Source organism: Pelodiscus sinensis, chromosome 1 (assembly GCF_052426305.1).
Source record: "Pelodiscus sinensis isolate ZL-2025 chromosome 1, ASM5242630v1, whole genome shotgun sequence".
NCBI classification, from domain to species: domain Eukaryota; kingdom Metazoa; phylum Chordata; order Testudines; family Trionychidae; genus Pelodiscus; species Pelodiscus sinensis.
Genome location: NC_143052.1, coordinates 106,240,539 through 106,263,366, shown reverse-complemented (window position 1 = coordinate 106,263,366; position 22,828 = coordinate 106,240,539). Strand labels below are relative to the sequence as shown.

At 43.8% G+C, this 22,828-nt stretch overlaps 1 protein-coding gene across 1 annotated transcript in view; it reads right to left on the bottom strand.

Moving 5' to 3' along the window:
* FAM180A (family with sequence similarity 180 member A) overlaps positions 1-6,970 on the bottom strand; it is a 41,394-nt gene extending 34,424 nt beyond the window's left edge. Inside the window, exon 1 of the mRNA XM_006114374.5 lies at positions 6,718-6,970. Within this exon, the coding sequence (XP_006114436.2) occupies positions 6,718-6,793 (76 nt within the window). The 5' untranslated portion in view covers positions 6,794-6,970. The remainder of the gene's footprint in view (positions 1-6,717) is intronic.
* Between the last annotated feature and the right edge of the window lie 15,858 nt (positions 6,971-22,828).

Sequence of the window (22,828 nt, the reverse complement as noted above, 5' to 3'; positions counted from 1 at the left end):
TTTACATACTTTTATACAGTTTAAGCCAGGTTCGTTTTATTTTTAGTGGTAAAAATGGTGTCTGAATTCAATTAATAGCTATAGTAGCCGACTTTATCTGGGTCTTTCAGGGTAGGGCCTTGGAGATGTGGGGAAGGGGGGTCAGAGAATGAGGGGTGGGATGAGGAAGGGCTCAGGGTGGGGAGTCCTCCCCCCTCCACCAAGGGCAGATCCTCCCCCACCCCAGTCACCTCTCCCCACCAGGGACCTGTTCTCTCCTACTAGCCCACCCAATGCCTTTTCTCCCCCCGCCCCCCAGCCTGCCATGGGTCTGTTCACTCTCCCCAGGACTCCTCAGCCAGTCAGGGCCTGTTGTCTCCCCTCCACCCCCCCAGGGGCCTGTTCTCTTCCCCAGGTCCACCCAGCTCATCAGGTACCTGTTCTCTCCCCACTCCCCAGAACCTCCAGCCTTCCTGGGACCTGTTCTCTCCCTCCCAGGTCTCCCGCCAGCCACCAAGGGCCTTTTTTTCCACACACCCCTCCAGTGCTGGGGCCAAGGGCCAGGAGGCAGGGAAAGGGTTTGGGGGAGAGGCGCTGCTTACACAGTGTATTGGCAGGCAAGATGGTGGAGCCGCAGCCTTACTGGCCACTCCCATTGTGGTGTGGTTGCCCTCAGTGGACACTCTGCAGGATAGCTCTCCTCTGTGGGCCTGCTGCCCCCAGCGATCACTCTCTTGTCATATCCATCCAAACAGCAGCCCCTCCCTTCGCATGTTATGGAAAATAGTCCTTTTCCTGGGGTTTCTGGTTGTCCTGGCACAACCGACCCTGACCTTGCTTTAAGTTAGGAGAAAAGGAAGCTGCATGCCAGATTGGGTGGCCCTAGCTCTTACTGTTTAGTTCTTGAGCAAACACACTCACGGACACACAGAAAGACATACTCTAAAATATATAGAGAGATTAGCCAACCTACTCCAGGGTTGGGTTTTTTAGTGCATGGAAAAATCTCTCTCTCTCTCTCTCTCTCTCTCTCTCTCTCTCTCTCTCTTTTTTTTTTCTTTCCCTGGTGAGATTTTTTGGGATATAAAGATTTGCAGGTGGGAAGAGGATAAAAATGCAAGAAATGATGTGGGAGCAGGTGGATGTGGGAGTGAGTATTATGGATGGGACAGAAGTAGGAATTTTTAAAAATAGTCCCACTCAGGGCTCTGCTACAGATGGTTTTAGCAGCCGTTACTACTGGTCTAGTCCCTGGTATAAATGAGAGTAACTAATGCTTCTTTGACTTAAATCTGGCCACCCATGGCCCTGCAGTTTTGGGAGCCAGGGCCCAGAGGTGCTGTTTGTATGACATCAAGTTTTAAAAACTCGCTCTTGTACAGCCCTTTTTATCAGTATGTTTCCAAGCACTTTGCAAAGGAGAAAAAGAATCATTATCCTCGTTTTACACGTGGGAAAACCGAGCCATAGAAGGTGACAGGACTTGTCCAAGGTGACTCAGCATTCCAGTGGCAGAACTGGGAGTAGAATGCAGGTTGCCTGATTTGCAGTCAAATACTCTAACCAGTAGCCTACACAGCTGCCTTTAAACCAGAGGTGGAGAACCTAAGGCCTTGGAGCCAGAAGCAGTCCCCGGCTTGTCAGGATCCGTCCTCAAAGGTTTGGGGCTCCCCACCCCAGCATTGGTCCCCTATGGAGCACACAGAATCTACTAGCCTGTCCCCTCCCCGTCCCCCCAGGCTCTGGTGTACGAGGGGAATGTGAGCAGGGTCTTTCTCCTCCAGGGTCACATCAGTGAGGGGTTTTGTTTTTGGTTTTAAATGATATTGTCACTATTAATGAATTAACTGTAAATGAGATTTCAGATATTTATTACAAGCATAGACCTCTGAGAAATGGTATAGACCCATGAAATTCAAAATAGGTGGGAACCACAAATATAACTGGCCAAACATTCTGCTGGCATAACTCCACAGAGCTCAGTGGGGTTACACTAGAGAAAAATGTAGCCTAACAGTGTCAAACAAGCAAAATAATATGGGTTCCAGGGACTCTTTAAAGCAATCAGGGAAACCAGATAAAAGGAAAATCTTTCCTTTCAAGTGAAAGATGGAGCAAACTTTGCACACGAGCATAGAGAACAGGCCAAGTTGCATAATATTTCAAATCCTCATAGTTTTATGTACATTTTTCATGAATCGGATAATAACTACTCTATGGAAATCACAGCAAGTGAAAAGGACACTACATTTTAAAAGCTCTTGTTCCAAAGCCAGCTGGTGTAATTTGTTTTTTATTCATGAGCCAGACCGTTATGCTCCTCATCATGTTCTACACAAGCCAAAGTGATGACCCAGTACACAAGGGGCTGCTGGGTGTGTATGTCCATTTGTGTGGTAATTACATGCTGCAGTCAAGCCAAATTCTTGACACTTGCACCATGCAAGCCAGAAGAGATAAGGTAGTGATACTGTTAGCACTAGAACCCTAGAGGCTGCTGCAGAACTGTGGTGAGGAAGGTTTAGTTTGCAAGATGGGGCAGGGCAGGAAAGAGGAAAGTGAAATAAAAAGTTTTGGTGATTCACCTTGTTCCCTTGCCAGGATTACTTGGAAAGTGCATGTGGCAGGATCATCATGTGCCTGGCACGGGCTTCTTGTCACGCATCAGACAAAGAATTAAACTGTACCTCCAGTGTGAAATGACTGGCTGGGCATGGACATGCTTCCCTCTCTCACTTGGCTAAAGAAAGCTACCAGCTTTCTGAAGCTGAGGCAGCATGTATCGCAGCATGCTAGTGACTTGAGCAATGACTATTCACTCAGGTTCAATACCGTTATTGCCAGAACAATAGATGAAACACAAAGAATTAGGCCTGCTCTGGGGAAATCCAGGCAGATGGGCATTCTTTCTCCCCAGGGACAAACATAAGGAATGTATCAAGAGAATGAATACATCTGTAGCTTTATGGAATTACAGAAGATCCATTTTTGCAACAACTGGGAGTAGAGATGTGTAGCAGTGTGTGGGGAACAAGTGAGAAAACCTTGACCTTCCTCCAACCTTACACTTCCCATTCCTTCTTCCCCAGCCTTCAATGGTGGATGAAATTACAGACATAATTGCTTCCTCACTGCCCAAGGAAGCTCACCTTGGAGGAATCAAATTGCATCTTCCCCACCCAAAGAACCACCCTATCAACCCACCTCACTGGCTGATCAGGAAGCTCTTAAAATATATCCAGCTGAACTGAGACATGCTAACTAGACTGGCTTTAGAGTTTCTACTATAAAACCAAGCAATTTCAAGAATTCAGATATTGGGCTAAATTCAGTAATATTGAAGTCAGTGGAGTTTGTCCAGATTTATAATGGTTTATAGTATATTAAATTTAAATCTAAACCCAAAAGAACAGTCTGGTCTGTCCGTGGTTTCAAAGTTACCTGAAGTTGGACACTTCACACATCTATGCAGATCTAGAGTTCTGGTTCAAGCTCTTCTGTAATAATCATACCTCTCATTTGTACCTTGGGGGGAGGGAAAGGGGGTAGAGGCATTCTATATGGATTACATTTGCTCCACAAGACCTGTTGCTATCTTGCTGTTTCTCCAAAGTGAAATCAGAAATTCCAAGCAGTGGAACTGAGTCTGTAGAAAACTTCAGATGTGGAAAAGCAACGTGCCTCAGCTACAACTATTCTATCTTTGTCCTCTGTTGTAATGCTCCCCACTTCACATTTGGCTTTGGGCAGGCAGATGAGACAGAATGCTTCTGACATTCCACATGGCACTCCAAATATTGCTGTAGAATATGAATGAGCAAGAATCATAGAATACCAGAACTGGAAGGGACCTCGAGAGGTCATCAAGCCCAGTTCTCTGCATTCACGGCAGGACCAAGCACCATCTAAGTCATCTCTGATAGAAATCTATCCAACCTGCTCTTAAATATCTCCAGTGCTGGAGATTGCACAACCACCCTAGGCAATTTATTCCAGTGTTTAACCACCCTGACAGTTAGGAAGTTTTTCCTAATGTCAACCCTAAGAAGAGAGAAAGCTCCTTGTCTTCTTTTTTTTTGGGGGGGGGGGAGGGGGGCGCAAAGCCCCGACTACGAATGGTGCACACAAACCAGTAATCAAACTTACCAGGAGAAGGAAGTAGAATAAAAGCCCCCAACCACCACTCAGACCAAGAGCCTTTCCTCAGCAGGTCTGGCTTTATTTGACAACAAGAGCTCCGAAACAAGAGCAAATACATTCAAGATTCTGAGTACTAGCCTCCCAGGTCTTACCCAGCTGAGAAGGGAGACCAGATGCTATCTCTCTTTGGCAGCCATTCCTGACAACTATGGAGAAACCCACCCTAAGGCTTCCCTGAGTCTCTCCTAGCTTTTGACCTGTTCCAGGGGCAGAAGGATTGATATCTGGGAACCTGCAGGCCCTGTGCTCACTCCTAGTCAAATGCTTGTGACTATAGCACCCTATTTTAAAGAAGTTAGAGGTTGTACCAAGTTCATTTGGATGTATATATGCACCAAAGGCCCAGTCCTCCATGACAGTGTCTTTCAGACCCTAGCCTCCATACTACAATTTCTCAAAGTTCAGAGATTTAACTCAATGTCTCTAATTTTAGCCCATCTCTATCTCAGAACAGAGAAGGGACAAATCCTTGACAGTGGAATTTTGATGCAGGTCCCGTTTTACCCAAACCTCCAATGTTAATCTTTACCATGGATATCAACTATTAATGAATGAAGGATGTTTTGCTTTGCAAGGGAATCTTTGCTTTAAACAATTTGTGCTACTGGTCAGTATGTAGATGACATGCAGCTTTCCATTTTCATGAGCTCCAGATGCTGTGCTGCCTTTGCATTCTCAGTGCCAAGCTTCGTCCAGGACTTGGATGAGAGTTAGCTGGCTGTGGCTTAAGCTAGACAAGACAGGGGAGAAGGTGGATTGAGGGAAGTATAAGGCTATGTCCTCTCTTCATTACTGATACAAATTTCCCTTTGCATTTTCAAGAGATTACTTTAGGGCAGCCTTTGGATTCTGAGATGCTCTTAGACACACACAGAGAAGTTGGTAGCCAAAGGGGCTTTTCCTTCCCCTGTCTACATCGGGTTGCAACTATTTCATTCTCATCTCAAGATCTTGCCACTGTCAGTCAAAGTTTTGTCACTTTGAGGCTGGACTGTGTAGTAGGCTCCAACATGGGGCACCCTGGAAGACTGCTAGAAAGCTATAGGAGATGCTGGAAAGTGCTTGCTTCTCTGTGAAGAGGTATTAACCCCAACGAGAATGCTCCATCCTTTTGTTCACTTCCAGCTGCCATGCAGGTTGCTGGCTTTGCCAAATGGTTCGGGTCCTGGCCATCTGAGATAGCTTCTCCTCTCATCCCCATTCACAGTCATGGAAGTTGAGATTAACAGCCAGTGATGCTCAAACGAGCAGTCTCCAGGTTTAACCATCTAGGACTGAGGTCAGGATGTACTCACTGGAAGGCCCCTGACTGAAACTGGCCTCCCCCACTGGTCTGAGAGAACCCAAATCTGTTGGCCTTTAGGGCAAGCTGTAAGGCCCAACACTCTATTCTTATCTACATCTACACAGTGCCAAATTTCAAAAGAACATGCTATTTCGAGCCCTCCCTTAACCTTGCAATGATGTTTACCAGGATGGCAAAATACCGGGCCTGTTATTTCAAAAAATAAGGCGGCTTGTGTAGATTAGGGGTACAGTAGTTATTTCAGAATACCTCCGGTATCCCGAAATAGCCATGCAGTGCAGATGTACCTTTTAGTCTTAGCCAGTGACAGAGCTGGGAATAGAGCCCTCATCTTTGGGTCTCAGCCCAATGCACTAGGCATCATTGCCTCCTAGAGAAGAGTTAAAATCTCATTCAACTTCACTCCCTGATGCCCCTTTAAAAATTTCAACCCTTATTACAAAACACAGACTCAGTTAGAAAGGAATCAAGCCCACAGAGGGAGGAAGTGGGGGCTGAATAATAAATTTAACTTGCACTTCATTGATGCCAAAGTTCCCTTAAGAAGTCTGTGGATTTAGGTTCAATCCCAGAAAATTCTGCTGGGAGGTGTTTCCTTTTCTCCTTCCAGACAGTGCTACTAAAGCAGCCACTGAACCACAGCCAAATTCCAGTGGAGAGAATAAAGAAAAGGAGAAAGTTAAAAAATAAAATAATTAATAAAGATATTGGATGGGGGCCACTTGGGGTAAATCCTGAATTGGCTGGATACACATTTACTTTGTAAGTCACTGGGGGAAAAAGTGATAAATATGCATAGGCAATAATGAAATGTATCTTCATACAGACAGCTTTCCATATATAAAACATGCTAGTCCCCCAGATTTAGAATTCCTTTTACTTCGGCTCCCTCTGTCCTGCGGGTATTTTAATTTTTGCCTCATGTAGCGTCTTATTTTTAAACCCCAAACACCTGCCCAGGAGAAAAGAGAAAATCATGGCCCTTGTGGCTGGAAAGGTTTTTCTTCTGGATTTTATGCTCTGAAAAAAAACTGCTGCTAATTTTATTTTACTAGAAAGGTGGGAAAGAAAGTGATGAGATTCTTTTTTTTTTTAAGAAAAATTAACCTTCTGAGAATGGGAAAAAAATCAAGAGCTGGGGGTGGCAAATGAAAAAAAAAGTGTTGTAATGTCAGAACTATTCGGCAATTTCAGTGTTTTTCCATAATTTCTTTTATATATTTAAATCTTACCTCTGCTCCACCTTGGGCTCACAGTCGCATAAGCATTGTAACAGAAAAGCAGCAGTAACAAAGTCTTCTGGCACATCCTTTATTATAAAAATCCTTTCTATAGCTGTATATTAGCTATTTGTTTTTTCAACTACCTTCCCACTCCAAAGGAAGAACCTGTCTGTTTTCCTGAATGCAATTGAAGTCAGTGTAGTAGCGCCTCTTCTAAATCAACTCTCCTTGGGATCAGGAATCTTGCTTTCAGAGGCACACTTTGTTTTTATCCGCATCTGGAATGACTCATGGTGCATGTGAGTTTGCTGGCAGCTGTGAGAATAAATGTCATTACATTTTTGTAGTCAAGTTCCATTTGTTAGAAGGGCCAGGTTTTTTTTAAGTCAAATAAACAGACAGGAGCAACTTTATGACAGAACACTATTAAATGGTTGTTCTGTACTTTTTTTCCCCTCTGCTGCGTGCATGGGCATACGCTAGCAAGTAGCTCAGCTAAGCATCAGCCCTGTGGGGATGTGTGCTGCATTCCTCAGATGCATAAAACAGGGAATGGGCATATTCACTGAAGGAACATTTCACTACTTTAATTCATGGGCATCACTCATTTACAGCACAATGAACTAAAACACTGAGAGCGTGAGCTCTTTGAGATAGAGACCATCTTTTTTGCTCTGTTTGTTCAGCACCCTGGGGCCCTAGTCTATGATTGAGGTTCCTAGGCACTCCCACAATACAAATAAATAATAAGACACATCAGTCAGGGTGCATGTGGGTAGAAAATGTCTTAGAGCAGCGTTTCTCAAACTGTGGGTCCCGACCCCCTAGGGGGTCGCGAGCAACTGAGAGGCTGGTTGCAGCAATGGAGAGGGGGGGTCCCAAGAAACTGAGAGGGGGGTCGCAGTATCACAAGCTTGAGAACCCCTGTCTTAGAGAGTACCCATTCGTGAAGCAAATGGTATTTGATAGTTGCTCAGCGTAACTAAATATACTCAGGCTGCCATCCGTGGAAGTATCTACTTCAAAAATACCCTGATTGGAAACACCCTGGGGCATACAGCTAAAGAAAAATGAGATATATTGTCAGAGCTTCAGGAAGGTCCAACACCACCCTTCCGGTCAAGGCTGAGGGGCACTGAGCGCATACAGGATTGACATATCAGGTGGTTGCTATGTATCAGGACAGAGAAAAGAAATAGTGGGGTGTGGATTCTAACATGATCAAGAAGTGATGCAAAAATGTGTCTGCTTCTCAGTTTTCTATTTGGTGCCTAGAAACCAGTGAGGGAACCATTAGAGATAGACCCTGGCTCTAATTCAGCTCTCATTTACACATTTAGAAGAGAGGGTTAACTTCAGTGAAGCAAGTGGATTCACACTGGGGTAAAATTGGCATAAATGAGACAAGAAGCCCACTCAGATATACATAGAGTAGCAGATTTACAAGGAAGGACCCAAAAATAGCAGAGGATACAGCAACAATCAGGATTGTTGTCCATTGGCAAGACTGCATGGAGGAAACCTGCACCGCTCTAGTCTACCTCATGCCATACTCTAGCTAAGGCTACAATGCCTTCACTATCCCAAGTACTAAATTCAAGCAAAAACTATTCTAATGGTTAGTAAAGGAAAAGGGGTGGAGGAAATGACAATGGGACAAAATCAGTTTTGTTGCTTAAGGTGATGTCAACTCCATTCCCATAGCCTCTCATTTTCCTAGATGCAGAATCTCTCAGATATAATTTACATCCACATAATGGAATGTGACTGTAAGGGAGTAACTTACATGCCAAAGAGATGGGGGATATAAATTAAAGCAGAGAACGGCTGACTGTAATGCATGCATTCTTACACTCTCTTGTCACTTGCTTGTCTTGTTACATGCCTTTCTTCTGGAACTGTGTTGTGTGAGGGATGCCAATAAACATGATCTTGGATTCTGAGGGTCCAATTTATAATTATGCTATTCCAGTTTTATATCAGTGTAATGCCACTGAAATCAACAGTGTCACAGATGTAAAATTGGAACAATGAAGTAATGGATCAGGCTCTTAGTGACCCCAATTCAGAGATAGCTACATTGGGGCAAACCCTATTTTAGGCCTGCTTGATAACAATGGAATTTAAGAGTTTGCATTAATTCAGCTGCACTATTTCAACTGTTTCAATGCAGCTATGCTGGCATAAAGTTCTTTAGTGTGAATAGGACCAGAAAGTGAGATTGTTTAATGTGCATTTGGAGTAGGAGGGTGGAAAAAAAAGGTGAGGAGGCAGGAATTGCAGCATCTGAGATTTCTACTAGACAATTTAGATTTACTTAAAGTTAGATAAAATTCCAGAGTGAGCCTAACGACTCATTTACTTGACTCCTTTTGGACATGCTTTTTCAGGGCTCACACACTCTCCCCAATACTACTGTAAAACTCACTTTCCCAAAGCAGTTGTTTGATCAGTCTTCCAAGCCTCTCTGAGCAAATGAGCACCTTCACATCGGATTCAGCTGTAGGGTTATAAATGATGCATGTGTCATGTTTTATAATGAAGAAAATGCAGCTGTAGTTATAAAGTGCCAGCCAAGGGAACCATTCTCATTTGAATGCTACCAGTGTATATTACTCCATACAAATGTGTAAAATGGCCCCCAACAATCAATAGGGTACTAGGTTTGGCTCTACCATATATTATCTCACACACAGAGTGTTCAAACAAGTACAGGAAAGTTAGCCACACATCTTCTATTAATTTTTACCACTGGACTGGAGTGGACATTTGCCTCACTGAGGGCAAATATTGAATCACTGATGTCATACCAGAGTAGGTCTGGTTTAAAATAGTTTTGAAACAAAGAGGCTACCTCTACACTGCAGGCTTTTTGGAATTTAAGAGTTTAAAAAAAACTTGTGGAGCATCTACACTGCACGCATTTTCTTGAGCAAGTAAATTTATAGTAAAGCATCAGAAGAAAGGGCTTCTTCCGCAAGAGTTATTCCTCTCCCCTCTTGTGCAAGAGCTCTTGCGTAAGAAGGCAGTGTGGATGGACAACAGGGGTTTCTTGAGCAAGAACCCCCTATGGCTAAAATGGCCATCAGAGCTCTCTTGCACAAGAAAGTGTCCACACTGCCATGAAAACTTTTGCGCGAAAGTACATGGAAGTGTGGAAGTGCTCTTGCACAAGACCTTGTAACAATGCTTGGGATTCTTCCGCCCCAAGTGCAGGACTCTGCACTTGTCCTTGTTTAACCTCATCATATTTCTTTTGGCCCAATCCTCCAATTTGTCTAAGTTACTCTGGACCCTATCTCTGCCTTCGAGCGAATCTACCTCGATGTTATGAACGTGTAGGAAATTTGACATTTCTAGGGCTCCCACCAATAGTACTGGGGCCCAAGAGAATCCATTTTCCATTTGAGATAAACATTCCTGTATACCATCACCAGTGCTGCCAGTGACTGTCAATATACATTGTGCTCCAACACAGTCTTTATTCTAGACCTGAAAGCAATAGAATTTTAGGTGAACCAGGGGCATCCAAGAAGCTGCCAGCTGTTTTTTTCCCTACACCGTAGCAGCAGCAGAAGTTTCCTATTGTGAAGGAGGAAATTTGGCAGCTCTCCCCACAACCCAATGTTCCTCTGGTCTCCAAGCCACCCAGTGCAAACAATCTGATGGGAGAGGGGCAGCCCTCGAAGCTTGATTATTCTCACTGGACAGGACCCCTAGGACATCCCTTTGTTTTTGGAGGGATCCAAATTCTACAGGAAGTACTAGGTAGGGATTTACAGTGAAGATGCTATCCTCTATTATTGCCCATACATGCTAAGGCCCCATTGTACTAGGTGCTGTATGTACACATTGTGGGATACAGCCTCTGTTCTGAGGAGCTTACAGTCTATAAAAGCCGAGATAGATAATGGATAGAAGGGCAAACAGAGGTGAAGTGACTTGCCCATGGTCAGAGATCTCCGGAGTCCTAATCCAGGTCCCTGTTCATGAGACCATGATGCCTCCTCACATGCTAGAAATCTGCCATTGTCTATATTGTGCCACTAATAATCATAATACTTGGTATTTTTTTATAAGCTCCTTTTACTTGATTAGTTTAAATATGGGCGTTGGGTATGTAAGGCATCGCCCTGCCCACCCTCCGCCCCCAGAACATCTGCTATAGGCATTTTGGGGGCAGAGTGTTGCTGCTCCCATTGCCTACCTTCCCTGTGCTTCAAGGGCTGGGGAGGCCAGGCCTGGCTGTATGGCACGCTCTTCTCCCTCCCTCAGTGCTCCAGAGCTGGCCATGTGGCACAGCAGGCCCTGCCTCCTCCATCCCCTGGTGCTTGAGAGGCTAGGATGAAGGCCCAGTGCTTGGAAGAGGGGAACACATGCAAGGTGCATTACCTTGCCTCCCAGGGTGGGGAAGGGGTGGGGCCTATTTGAAAGGGTGGGGATGGAGGTGGGGATGGGGGCTTGCCTCCTGCAGCCCTGTCTTCACTGACCACCCATGAGTTTAAAGCACTTAAATATTAAACACAACCCTACATATCCTTGTGAGGAAGGCTCTTATCATCCCCAACCCCATCATACAGATGGAGAAACTGAGGCAGAGAAAGGTTAAGTAACTTGCCTAAGGCCTCTCAATCAATCAGTGCTAGAGCTGAGAATAGCACTCAAGAGTTGTGATCATCACGGCCACAGTCAACTGCCCTTCGGGTACACCAAGAATGTACTGGAACTGGAATACCACCACCTATGCCAAACCCTAATAGCCACACGTGGCTCACTTGAAATACTATGGACTTTTCTAGTTAGGAGCCACAACAAACTCATCTTCCCCCCACCCTTCAAATAACGGGATCACTGACTTTCAAGAAAAAAATGTTATTTCAGAAGTAGACTACTGTTAATTGAGCAATTTTTAGCTTTTTATTATCTGTAAAAGCGCATGTTAGCCTGTCAAATATTTTTGTTATAGTTTACAGCTGCTTGCACGAACAGTTCACTTACAGGCAAAATTCTCACAGACTCACAAGAACTTCTGGGAAGCCAGCTGATTCTGTCCTGGAATTAACTTTATGATTCAATGCTGTTATGCATTGGACAAGGGGGCATTAGATCTGAGAACTAATAGCCTCCGAAAGGGAGGAAAAAGGTACCTTGCTAGCATTCACCAATTTTTGTAGAGTTGTTAAGAGCAAGATATTGTGTTCCGCTTCCACTTTGCATAGGCTGTGAGTCCCATCTGCACAGTCTAAAGCTATAGAAACCCATGCTTTCAGCCTTACGGGTCCCTGTAGTTTCCAGGGTGTCAGCCATTATCACACGGGGGCTATGACTATACTGCACCTCTCTTCCACAAAAGCTTATGCAAATGAAGCAAGGATTAGCATATTGCTGTGCTTCATTGGCATAATTAATCAGGGGCTTTTTTTGCACAGAAGGCTTTTGCACAAAAAAGAGCTGCGTAGATGGCTACTTTTTGCGCAAAAACGGCCCCTAATTAATTATGCAAATGAAGCATGGCAATATGCTAATCTGGGCATCATTTTCATAAGTTTTTGTGAAAGAGAGGTGCAGCATAGACGTAGCTTAGCACAAACAGGAAGCCAAGACGGGGTATAGAGCAAGAGATACTCACCATGGCAAGTGCCTGTCGATGAAGGAAAAAAAGATGACTGACTGATCTCCCTTTTCCCTGCTACATACAATATATACACACCTAACTCTCATTTGCGACCTCTGGGTCAGGTCAGACCTTCAGGTAGAATAAACAGTTGTATCTCCATAGGAGTCAGTGTACAAGGCAGCATTACCTTTGTCTGTTAAATTTAAAGTTCGAAACTTTCCAAAATCTTACTTCCTTTTCTGCATTCTTTACAGGGGGCTAATGAGTTATAAGGGCAAGGAGCCAACATAAACATCAAGGCCATGACTTGCCGTTAAGTGAAAAAAACCCACTATCGGCAGCGCTATTGTAAGATGAAGGCTGAACTGAGGCAGACAAATGCTCCATGCCACAAATCACTGCTAAAATCATAAAGGAAGGTCAGCTATTCAGAGAATTTCCTGTCTCCTAGCCCATGAAGTCAATAACCGCACACATTCACAGAAGAGGGATTTAGGATTAATTCCTCAGAACAACAGCAAAGTCTCCTTTCAGTAAATAGCCCCATACCATTTTAACTCCAACCCCAAAGAAAGCAGGGCTTGAGAACACAAAAGAAGACAAACTGGTGCCTTTTCTGGAGCTAAGCGAAATACAGAATGGCCAACACTGTCTCATTACCAGAAACAATTGGATGGAAGCTTTATTTATGCTCTCTTGGCAGCAATCATGGTGCCTAGATTCATGACAGCCCGTTGAACTGACAGCAGGGGCACACAGGAGATGAGGAAGGAAAGTGCTATGGGTACAGCATGAGGCTGCCAGTTTAATGACACTGTGGGAGCAGATTATACCACGAGAAAGACAGCATGGACTGGCAGCCAGGGCTCAAATCCTGATTCTGCCATGAACTTTCCTGTGTCACCTTGACTAACTCACTGGCTCTGTCTGCCCCATTTCCCCATCTGTAAAACAAGGAGGATAATGGTCTTTGTTCCCCATCATTTGTCTGGCTTGTCTAAATAGACTGTAAGCTCTATCAGCCAGACACTGTTTCTTACTTGGTGTACAGTGCCAGGCACAATGAAGCCTAGGTCTCGATTGAAGTCTTACTGCTACAGTAGTGCAATTAATTGTAAGAACCCCAGGCCTTTGGATTTAAAGACCCTGAAGGTTCCCAGAGGCAGATAAGAATTTTTTTAAAAGGTAACTATTCTAATTCAGGGCCAATTGACTGATACTCCACCTATAAATCCATTCACCGGTGTATGATCTAAGTGACCAGCTCTTCCAAGTGAAAAACCAGGACCATCTATCTCAGGAGCAGGTATGCCAGGAAGGATTTGAGGGAAGCAGGTGGCAATTCCTTCCTTTCCCTCCTCAGCATTCCAGTTTTCCAGGGTTTCCAGCCCCCCCCCCCCCCCGAGAGAGGGCAATTTGACTATCATGATCATTACATCAGTGATACCGTACCCCATATTGTTCATAGCAATACTGTGGTATTATAACATAGTTATGGTGTGTTTTATGGTAGATAAGTCATGTGAGGTGTCATTGGAAAAATATTATTTGCTGAATACGATTATCCTATTTGGAAGCATGCATCACTGTTGTGTTTAAAGTTATGAATATTGACTTTATGTCTGTATGTCAAATAGTTACAACTGAGTAATGCCTACTAGATAAGATGCTCTCAGTCTAGATAGTGGTCAGGGAAGGACCTATTCAAGGCAATAGGCCATTAAGGAAAAAAACAATAGTCCTTAGGAGAAAATTATCTCCCACCTGGTGAGCCTTCCTGTGAATGTTCAAATCAGCCTGTGAGTGATGACCACTATGACTCTACATGCATATGTGGCCAGATCATGTGATGCTATACGCCATTTTAAGATGTCAGTAATTTTCCATCAACTGGTATGGGATCTGAACTTTGGAATAAAGGGTTTCCTCCATATTCGAAAGCTATATAACTGAGGGGGTGACATCATCTGGGATTCTTTACTAGCCACACAAGATGATTCCTAGAAACATCTGAGGAACAATGACTAAATTAGGGGAAGTGCTGGACTCAGGCTAATGGGATTTCTAGCCTGTGAAGGAAACACCCAGTGATTCCAAGCTGTGAAGTAAGTGCAGTTTGTCCCTTAAAAATCTACAGCCTGCCTGTATAATCTCTTAGGGTGAGAATCTACCATAACTGCTTTAGCGGCAAGGAGTCCTGTGGCACCTTATAGACTAACTGAAGTGTTGGAGCATAAGCTTTCGTGGGCAAAGACCCACTTCATCAGATGCATGTCATGTCATGCATCTGACGAAGTGTGTCTTTGCTCACGAAAGCTTATGCTCCAACACTTCAGTTAGTCTATAAGGTGCCACAGGACTCCTCGCCGCTTTTGCAGATTCAGACTAACACGGCTACCCCTCTGATACATATCTGCTTTGTATCCAATCTATTTAGTGTATTGATCTTAGTTTGGTTTTTTTGTTTATTTGCTGGGTAATCTGTTTTGATCTGTTTGCGATCACCTATAAGCACTTAACAGCTATCTTTTGTAGTTAATAAACTTGTTTTTGCTTTATCTAAACCAGTGAGTTGGAGTGAAGCATGTGAAACTCTTTGCTCAGGGGCAAAAAAGCTGTTGCATGTTCCTCGCCACACTGAGGGACAGGGTGAATTTTATGAGCTTGCACTGTTCAGTTTCTTGTGCAGTGCAAAACTGTATAATTTTGGGTTCACACTACAGAGGGAATGCATGCCTGAGGATCTGGGAATTGTCCTAGCTGTAGCCTTCCTATGCAGGGGCTGGTCAGAGAGGCTGCATGTAACTGCAGCTGGATATATCCCTGCCTATGTGTATGCTGGTGAAAGGCTGGAGGCCTTTGCAGCTTGTCATAGCAGGACAGTGTGAAAGGGAGCCCAGGCTGGTGGGTCACAGGAACTCAGGGATACTCCAGTTCCAGGTTATACCATGGGGTGGGGGCCATCCCAACAGAAAAATCTCATGCTCCTACTGACAGCAATAAACAAAGGGAACACACGGGCAGCTTAGAAATGGAAAGGTGGTCAGCAGCAATTAGATACCCTGGGATGTGCAGACTAAACTATAAATGAATGCCCTATGCACACAAAGTGATAGTTCAAGACAATTTACATGCCACCCCACCCCAAGGCACACTACGATTATCTTTGATTAAAAAAAAATGAAATGCATAGTAGCTCATAGCCTTGAGCTGCATGGCTGACATGAGAGCCTAGTCGTATAGACACTGTGTACTAGCTTTGCAGTTGTGGCTGAAAGCCAGTTCGCATGGCACAGAACTGAAGTGAGGAAAAGCAAACACCAATTTAAGCCATTTTTGAGTGACTGGGTTTCTTTGTCTGGCACAGTGTTGAGCAGTTTGAAGGCTTCTCTAAACTACACTCTACCACAGCAGCCTTCAAGAGACCATCTGGTAGCTGGAGTTTTGCAGCCTCTGCCTGTCCAGGGCCTTTGCCTTAAAGATTGTAAGAGGGTGCAGTGTAGGACCATTTTGGCTGCTTAACACAGCCCAAGGATTCCCCTCACCTGAGGATCACTCTGCATACCCCATAATGGGAGAATCTTGGGCTGACTAGAGCTATACCTGGTTCAAGGCCCCTTTGTGGCATCAGGCTAGCCCCAGGGGCCAAAGTCTTGTGGAGAATCTGGCATAGAATGTTTATAGAAACATTTTTAAATACATTTTTTGTCATAAAAATCTACATTCCTTAGTGGCTAATATACATGGAAATGAAGGCTACATGCCTCTAAAAATATTAGATATGAAAATTAGCACAGTTCTAACCCAGAATATTTCAAGTTCACAGACATTCTAGTTGTGGTCACTTGCACCAAGGCCAAATTTGGTGCAGTGTAGTCTCTAGCACAGCAGAGGTATTTAGAGGTAGAGAGCTCTGCATTTACAAGCCTAGTTCCTAAAGCATGAATACACTGCTTATAGCCATAATGAATGTCCCCTCAGGGGAAGTTCAAAGCTATATGCCATGTCACACAACATTCACAATGCTTTGAAGAACTGGCTGTTTTTATTGTGCATGCAAGCCAAGTGCCCAGTTCAGTAGCAAATGAGTCTCTCTGCTGCCACACACCCAAATCACCTTTCATATTGCTGAGAAGGGTATGGCCTGATTTCTTTTTGATGCAGATGTTCGCTGCCTCCCAGCTGCCCTCAGTTTGGCACATGAGCTTGAAAGCAGGTGTAATGGAAAAAACAGCAAATCCCGTTGCCTTTTTTTCCGGTGGAATTATTATATGTGTATATAATATATTGCTTATAGCAACACCCTTAGAAGCAAAGAAAGGCATTATATGTGGAAAGTACAGCCGTATGGAACATCTCGTACTGCAGCAGCTACTCTGCTCTCCTTGAGGCTTGCATCCTCTTTCACTACTCTCTTCAAACTGCCTCAAAGCAGCTCTTTGCAATGTGAGTGATTTTTCAAGCACCAAGACACCGACACAGTTTGATTAGCACCTGTAATTAGGCTCATGTAAAAACGGTTAGTAGACTAAAGGCACTGGTCAATGCAAGATAATTGCAGCATCCCTTGTATTTTCAAGCTGGACTAATCACAGCTGTTGTACAATGGGGCACTGATATATTACCAGGGTTCTGAACATGAACATAATAAAAATGCATAGCTAATAATAATAAAAGACTGACACTGCTTTATAGTAAGCAAAATACAGAAAAGAGTCACTATCAGGAAGCACACTATAAAAGTATATTTAAATAAGAAGACACCCATTTTCTTTCTTTCTTTCCTTTTTAACATATACTTCTAAACAGGACAAATCCCAAGGAAATTACTGGAGCATATTATGTCCTTGTAACTGGAGATAAAATGAGCAAAATTAGGTTTGAAAAACCTCCTCAGGTGGGATTTTATGCTCTAAAATCCAAAGCAGAGATGGTTTCAATCTGATTTTCATTTTATCTGAACCTACAAATGTCTGAAGAATTAAGCAAAGGGTTGGAGGAATGGTTCTAATTTTGGCCTTTCTTTAAGCTAATAGTGCTATGAACCATCTACAGTAGTGACAATTTTATATCTATATAGAAATACAGGTGGTCCCCAAGGTACGAATGCATCGACTTACGACCGTTCGTCCATACGACCAACCTCCCATTAAAGCTGGTCCCCAAGTTACGACTGTGATCCACACTTAAGAACAGCGTGGTAATATTTCAATGAATGGGGTTCGACTTATGAACAGATCAAGTTACGATCAAGTGTTTCGTACGTAACTCATTTGTAAGTCGGGGACTATCTGTATAAGATTTATCTATCTGGCATTAAACTCCACCACTTTTGAGAATTTAACAAAAGCTGGCTTTACCTACATACATTAAATGCTTAGCAAACTGCCAGTCTGTCTTCCATAACTTACATTTATATGTTGGTTTTGTCCTCTTTAAATCTCAGTAGTGTTATATCAAGATTTATGTAAGTGCAAACCTGAGATAAGGAGAGCAGAAGACAAAATGATGAAGTAGTGGGGGAATTCCCATAAGGTTGGAGTGCAGACTCTAAGCCAGGGACCCAGGCACAGCAAAAGAGATGGGACAAACAGAGTTGCAAATTCCTAAAGAGAAGTGAAAGTTAGAATTCCTATAAAGCCGCAAAAGTCTGAGCCACAAAGAAGAGTACAATTGGAAGTGGGAAACAAATGAAAATAACTGTGACGTTGCCTTTGCACAGGGAGCAGTGCAAGCCGCAGATGAAAGTAAAATTTCCAGAAAGCCTTTGACAAGGTCCCTCACCAAGGTCCTTCTTACGCCAAGTAAACTGTCATGAGATAAGAAGAAAAATTCTCACATGGATTGATAAGTGGTGAAAAGAAAGGAAACAAAGGGTAGGAAAAAATGGCTAGTTTTCAGAATGAAGATGGGTAAATAGTGGTATCCCACAGGAGTCCATACTAGGATCAGTCCTATTCAACATATTCATAAATAATCTGGAGAAAGAGGTGGCACAATCTGTAGATGATACTAAACTGCTCAAGATAGTTAAGTCCAAAGCAGACTGTGAAGAGCTTCAGAAGCTTCACAAATCTAAGTGACTGGGCAACAAAATGGCAGATGAAATTTAATGCTGATAAATGCAAAATAAAGCACATTGGAAAACATAATCCCAACTATATATATATATATAAAATGAAACAGTTAATTTAGTTCACATCAAGAGACAGATCTTGGAGTCATTGTGGATAGTTCTCTGAAAAAAATCCACTCATTGTGCAGCAGCAGTCAAAAACACAAATAGAATATTAGGAACAGGGCTGGCCTTACCATGAGGTGAACTGAGGCAGCCTCCTCAGATGCCAGACTGTGGGGGGATGCCACTAGGACCCAGAGTGTAGAAAATTGTGTCTACTGCTGGTGCATATGTATTCTCTCTGCTCTAGATGCAAAGAGATGGTGGTAAACTAGAACAGGAAGAAGGCAGAATTGAGACCTTTCAAAGTTTTGTCCCAAGCGAGGGAGCATTTGAGCTCCTCGCCTCGGGTGCCAAAATGTTGTGGGCTGGCCCTGATTAAGAATCATTGGAAACAGGGATAGAAAATAAGACAGAGAATATTTTATTGCCTGTGTATAAATCCATGGTATCCTACATCTTGAATACTGTGTGCAGTATTTTTGAGACCTTATCTCAAAAAAGATATCTTGGCACTGGAAAAAGTTCTGAAAAGGGCAACTAAATTGTTATTATTAGAACAGCTGCCATGTGAGAAAAGATTAATGAGACTGGGACTTTTCAGCTTGGAGAAAAGATGACTAAGGGGTGATATGACAAAGAGCTATAAAATCATGACTGGTGTGGAGAAATAAATAAAGAAAAGTTATTATTGCTTATTGTTCCCATAACACAAGAACTAGGGGTCACCAAATGCAATTAATAGGTAGCAAATTTAAACAAAAGGAAGTTTTTCTTCTCACAGTGCAAAATCAACCTGTGGAACTCCTTGCCAGAAGGTGTTGTGAAGACCAGGACTTTAACATGGTTCAGAAAAGAACTAAATAATTTCATGGAGGATAATTCCATCCATACTTATTAATCAGGATGGGTAGGAATGGTGTCCCTAGCCTCTATTTGTTATAAGCTGGGAATGGATGACGGGGGTGGATCACTTGATGATTACTTGTTTTGTTCACTCCCCGTGGGGCACCTAGCATTGGCCACTGTCAGAAGACAGGCCACTGGGCTAAATGGACTTTGTTCTGACCCAGTCTGAGTATTCTTATGCTATAACGTCCCAGTGGGCTGCTCCAGCAAGAAGGAGCTATCTGGCTGAGATGTGCTCAGCTGCAGGAGGTGTGGCATGCTTCTAGCTCGACTCCTGAGGCATTGCTGCAGGCTGACACACTAAACAGCAGGAATGTGAAAGAGGTGTCTGGGGGCACTTCCCCCCACCTATCTGGGACTATCCCAGCCAGAGCTCCCTTTGGCACTCTTTGGGGGAGGGGAGGCTGATGCCTTCCATCCCAGGAGATTTATACCAGGAGGCTGCTTGCTGTTCCCCTTCCCATCACTGTCAAGGAGTGAGAGGAAAGTGCAGTTTGCTTCATTCCTCTCACTCTGGCTGGGAAGCATAGGGAGCAGATGAGCTATGTACTTTTCTCTCACTCCCTGACAGTGACAGGAAGGGGAAGAGCAAGCAGTGTCCTGATACAAATCTTGCAGGTGAAGGGGGCTTCAGTCTCCCTGCATTCCCTACATATACCCAAACCCCTGCCCTGAGACCCCCACACCTCCAACTCCCTCTGCTGACTCCTTAACCCCTTCGTGCCCCAACCCCATGCCAAGAGTCCCTCCTCACCTGCCAAACCTGACTCTTGCACCTCCCCACATACCCCAACTCTCTGTCCAGAACTACTCATCACACCCCCTAAACCTGACTCCTGCACCTGTCACATATCCCCAATCCCCTGCCTTGAGCCCTTCATCCCAACACTCCCCAATACCCTGCCTTCAGGCCGCTGCACTCCACTCCACACTTACATTTCTTACAGGTATGATCATATCACAACCCCCTGCCCCAAATTCCTGTGGGGGAGGGAGGGGCTGCAATATGACAGTACCTATAAAAAAGTTACTTTCACCCCTGAAAACTGCCTTCCCCATCTTCATGCTTCAGCCCCACCAGTGCTGCAACCACTTTCTGCAGCTAGACAAATGAGTACTTGCCAGTTTGCCAAAAATGGAGATTTCTTCTATGCCCAGATACTCCAAAACAGATAATAATATCAGGTAGAGTATGTGTCTGGTGCCTACTGCTTATTCCAACAGGAGTGAATGGAATTACACCTGTTATAATCTAGAGCAGTGCAGTGTTGAATTAGACCCTTAAAATGAGTGCATGGACTTTATACTTCAGACAGCATTTCAATGCCCACGATTTGTGTCCTCCAATAGCAAATCCCACTACCGATTACCCCTTCTCAGCCTCTGACTTGTCCAAAATCCCTCAGCCACTGATATGCAGCACTTTCCCATAGTGGCAGCATGGCTGTCCTTGTAGCACTCTCTCTTTGAGCCAGAATGATGTGGCATCACTCCCATTCCAGGACTTGGCCTCATACCCAGTGCTAAGCATGGCGTGCAGTGCTAAATTGCTGCTACACTGTTGTCATCCTGTGGTCCAGTCTCTGGTGGGTTTCAAGTAGGACACGAAATATCCAGAGCAAGATTTTATGCTGGTGTCAATCAGTGCAGCTCCATTGAAATCAATGAAGCTGCGATATAGTTGACACTAGCACAATATTTGGTGACTTATCACAGGCCCAACAATGGGAGGAACAATGGGGAAAGGGGGCAGATGCCTCAGGGCCTGGCGATTCAAAAGGGACTCAGGGCTCCTGGCTGCTGCCACTAACCTTTAACAGCAAGAAGTTTCCTGGTATATATCTCCTGGGATGTGGGGCGTCAGCCTCCCCTTCCCAAAGATTGTCAAGGGGAGCTCTGGGCTGGGACAGTTCCAGACATTTTCTTCTGAAACCAAGGCACTGCAGGAGCAGCAACCGAATGCACAGTCTCTGTGCCAGCCTCTAACTCATGGCTTCCTAAAACACTTGGGGGAAATAATGTGCGAAAGAAGCAACGTAAAACCAATTTGAATCTGTTCTAGTTCATATTTTGATCACTAGAATAAACATGAACACCAAAAATCTGGACTGTACTATAAATGTAGTATAGTATGACCTTTTAGTAATTTTCCTTCCATCTGTCCAGCAAATCTGGGAGAAAAAATGAAGTGATGTTCTGCTTTTAAGGGATGAATCTAATGTCCGTGCCTTATTTCAGTCAAAATAAGCAAGAGAGAGGGAGAGAGAAAGAGAGACAGAAGGAGATTATCCTAAAAGAGATGCTGGCCAGTTTCAAAGCGAGATTAAATGTAAACATTAGCAACTTGAGAAGCAAAAATTTAACATAATCCTTTCTGAAATTATAACAAAGATGGTTGATCCTCTCTCCTTTTTCACCCACTATCTTGCCTTTTTATTTTGACAGTAAATCTAATGGAAAACACCAACCATCAAGTTGGGTTATTTAAACATAAGACAATAAAGGGAAAGGAAGAAGGCAGCTTTTGCAGGTTAGTGCTTCTGTAACAATAAACTCTTTCATGCTCTCTATTCCTCCTCCCACCCCTTTCTCCCTCTCTATCTATCTGCATGTTCTGTGATCTAATAATTGGAAACCAGAAAGTCACTTGGAAGATAAATGGGTCCCAGGGAGATAACAGCTCTGAAGTTATGCACATTTTCTTCTAGAAAAATAGGGCCTGATCCTTCATTCCTTGTTCATGCCAGGAGCCCCTGCTCCTCAGAGGAGTCCCATTTTAGTCAATGGGATTCCTCTCCCCATAAGAGCTATCCTATAGGATTAGAACCATAATTTGCTGAATTTCTAAAAATTCTTGGATGGGTAATGACTTAGTTTAATCTGTGCTTGAATGCAGGGATGGAGGGATAGCAATGAGATGCTAAAGCAGAGGTTATGGTCCATTAGTCTGCCTGCTGGCTAGCAGCCATGAAGGAAAATGGATTGAAACTCTCTTCACTGGCCAAGTTGCTCTGCATGTCACTGCTCCTCCTACCAGAACTATAAGGTTCAAATCAAGGTTTCTGTGGTACACAGGCCGATGCTTTACCAGCTATGTAAAAAAGCTTGCCAGTGGCCATGCCAGCAAGAGCTGTGCTGCACTTCTCTGACTTTAAAGTCACTCTTTGCATATCTGGTGGCAGTTACCTGCTCTTGTATTTCTCCCAGTATTGACATTTAGCTGCTAATGATGTTTCAGACTGAAAAAAATCATGTTTTTTATAGAAATAGAGGAATTGCCACACTGGATCAGACCTGTATCCATCTAGTTCAGTGTCCTATCTCCACCAGCAGAAGGGGGCATCAGAGGAAGGTGCAAGAAGGTCTGTAATAAGTAATTCTGGGGTCACTGACTCCAGGGAAAGATTGTGCCTAAC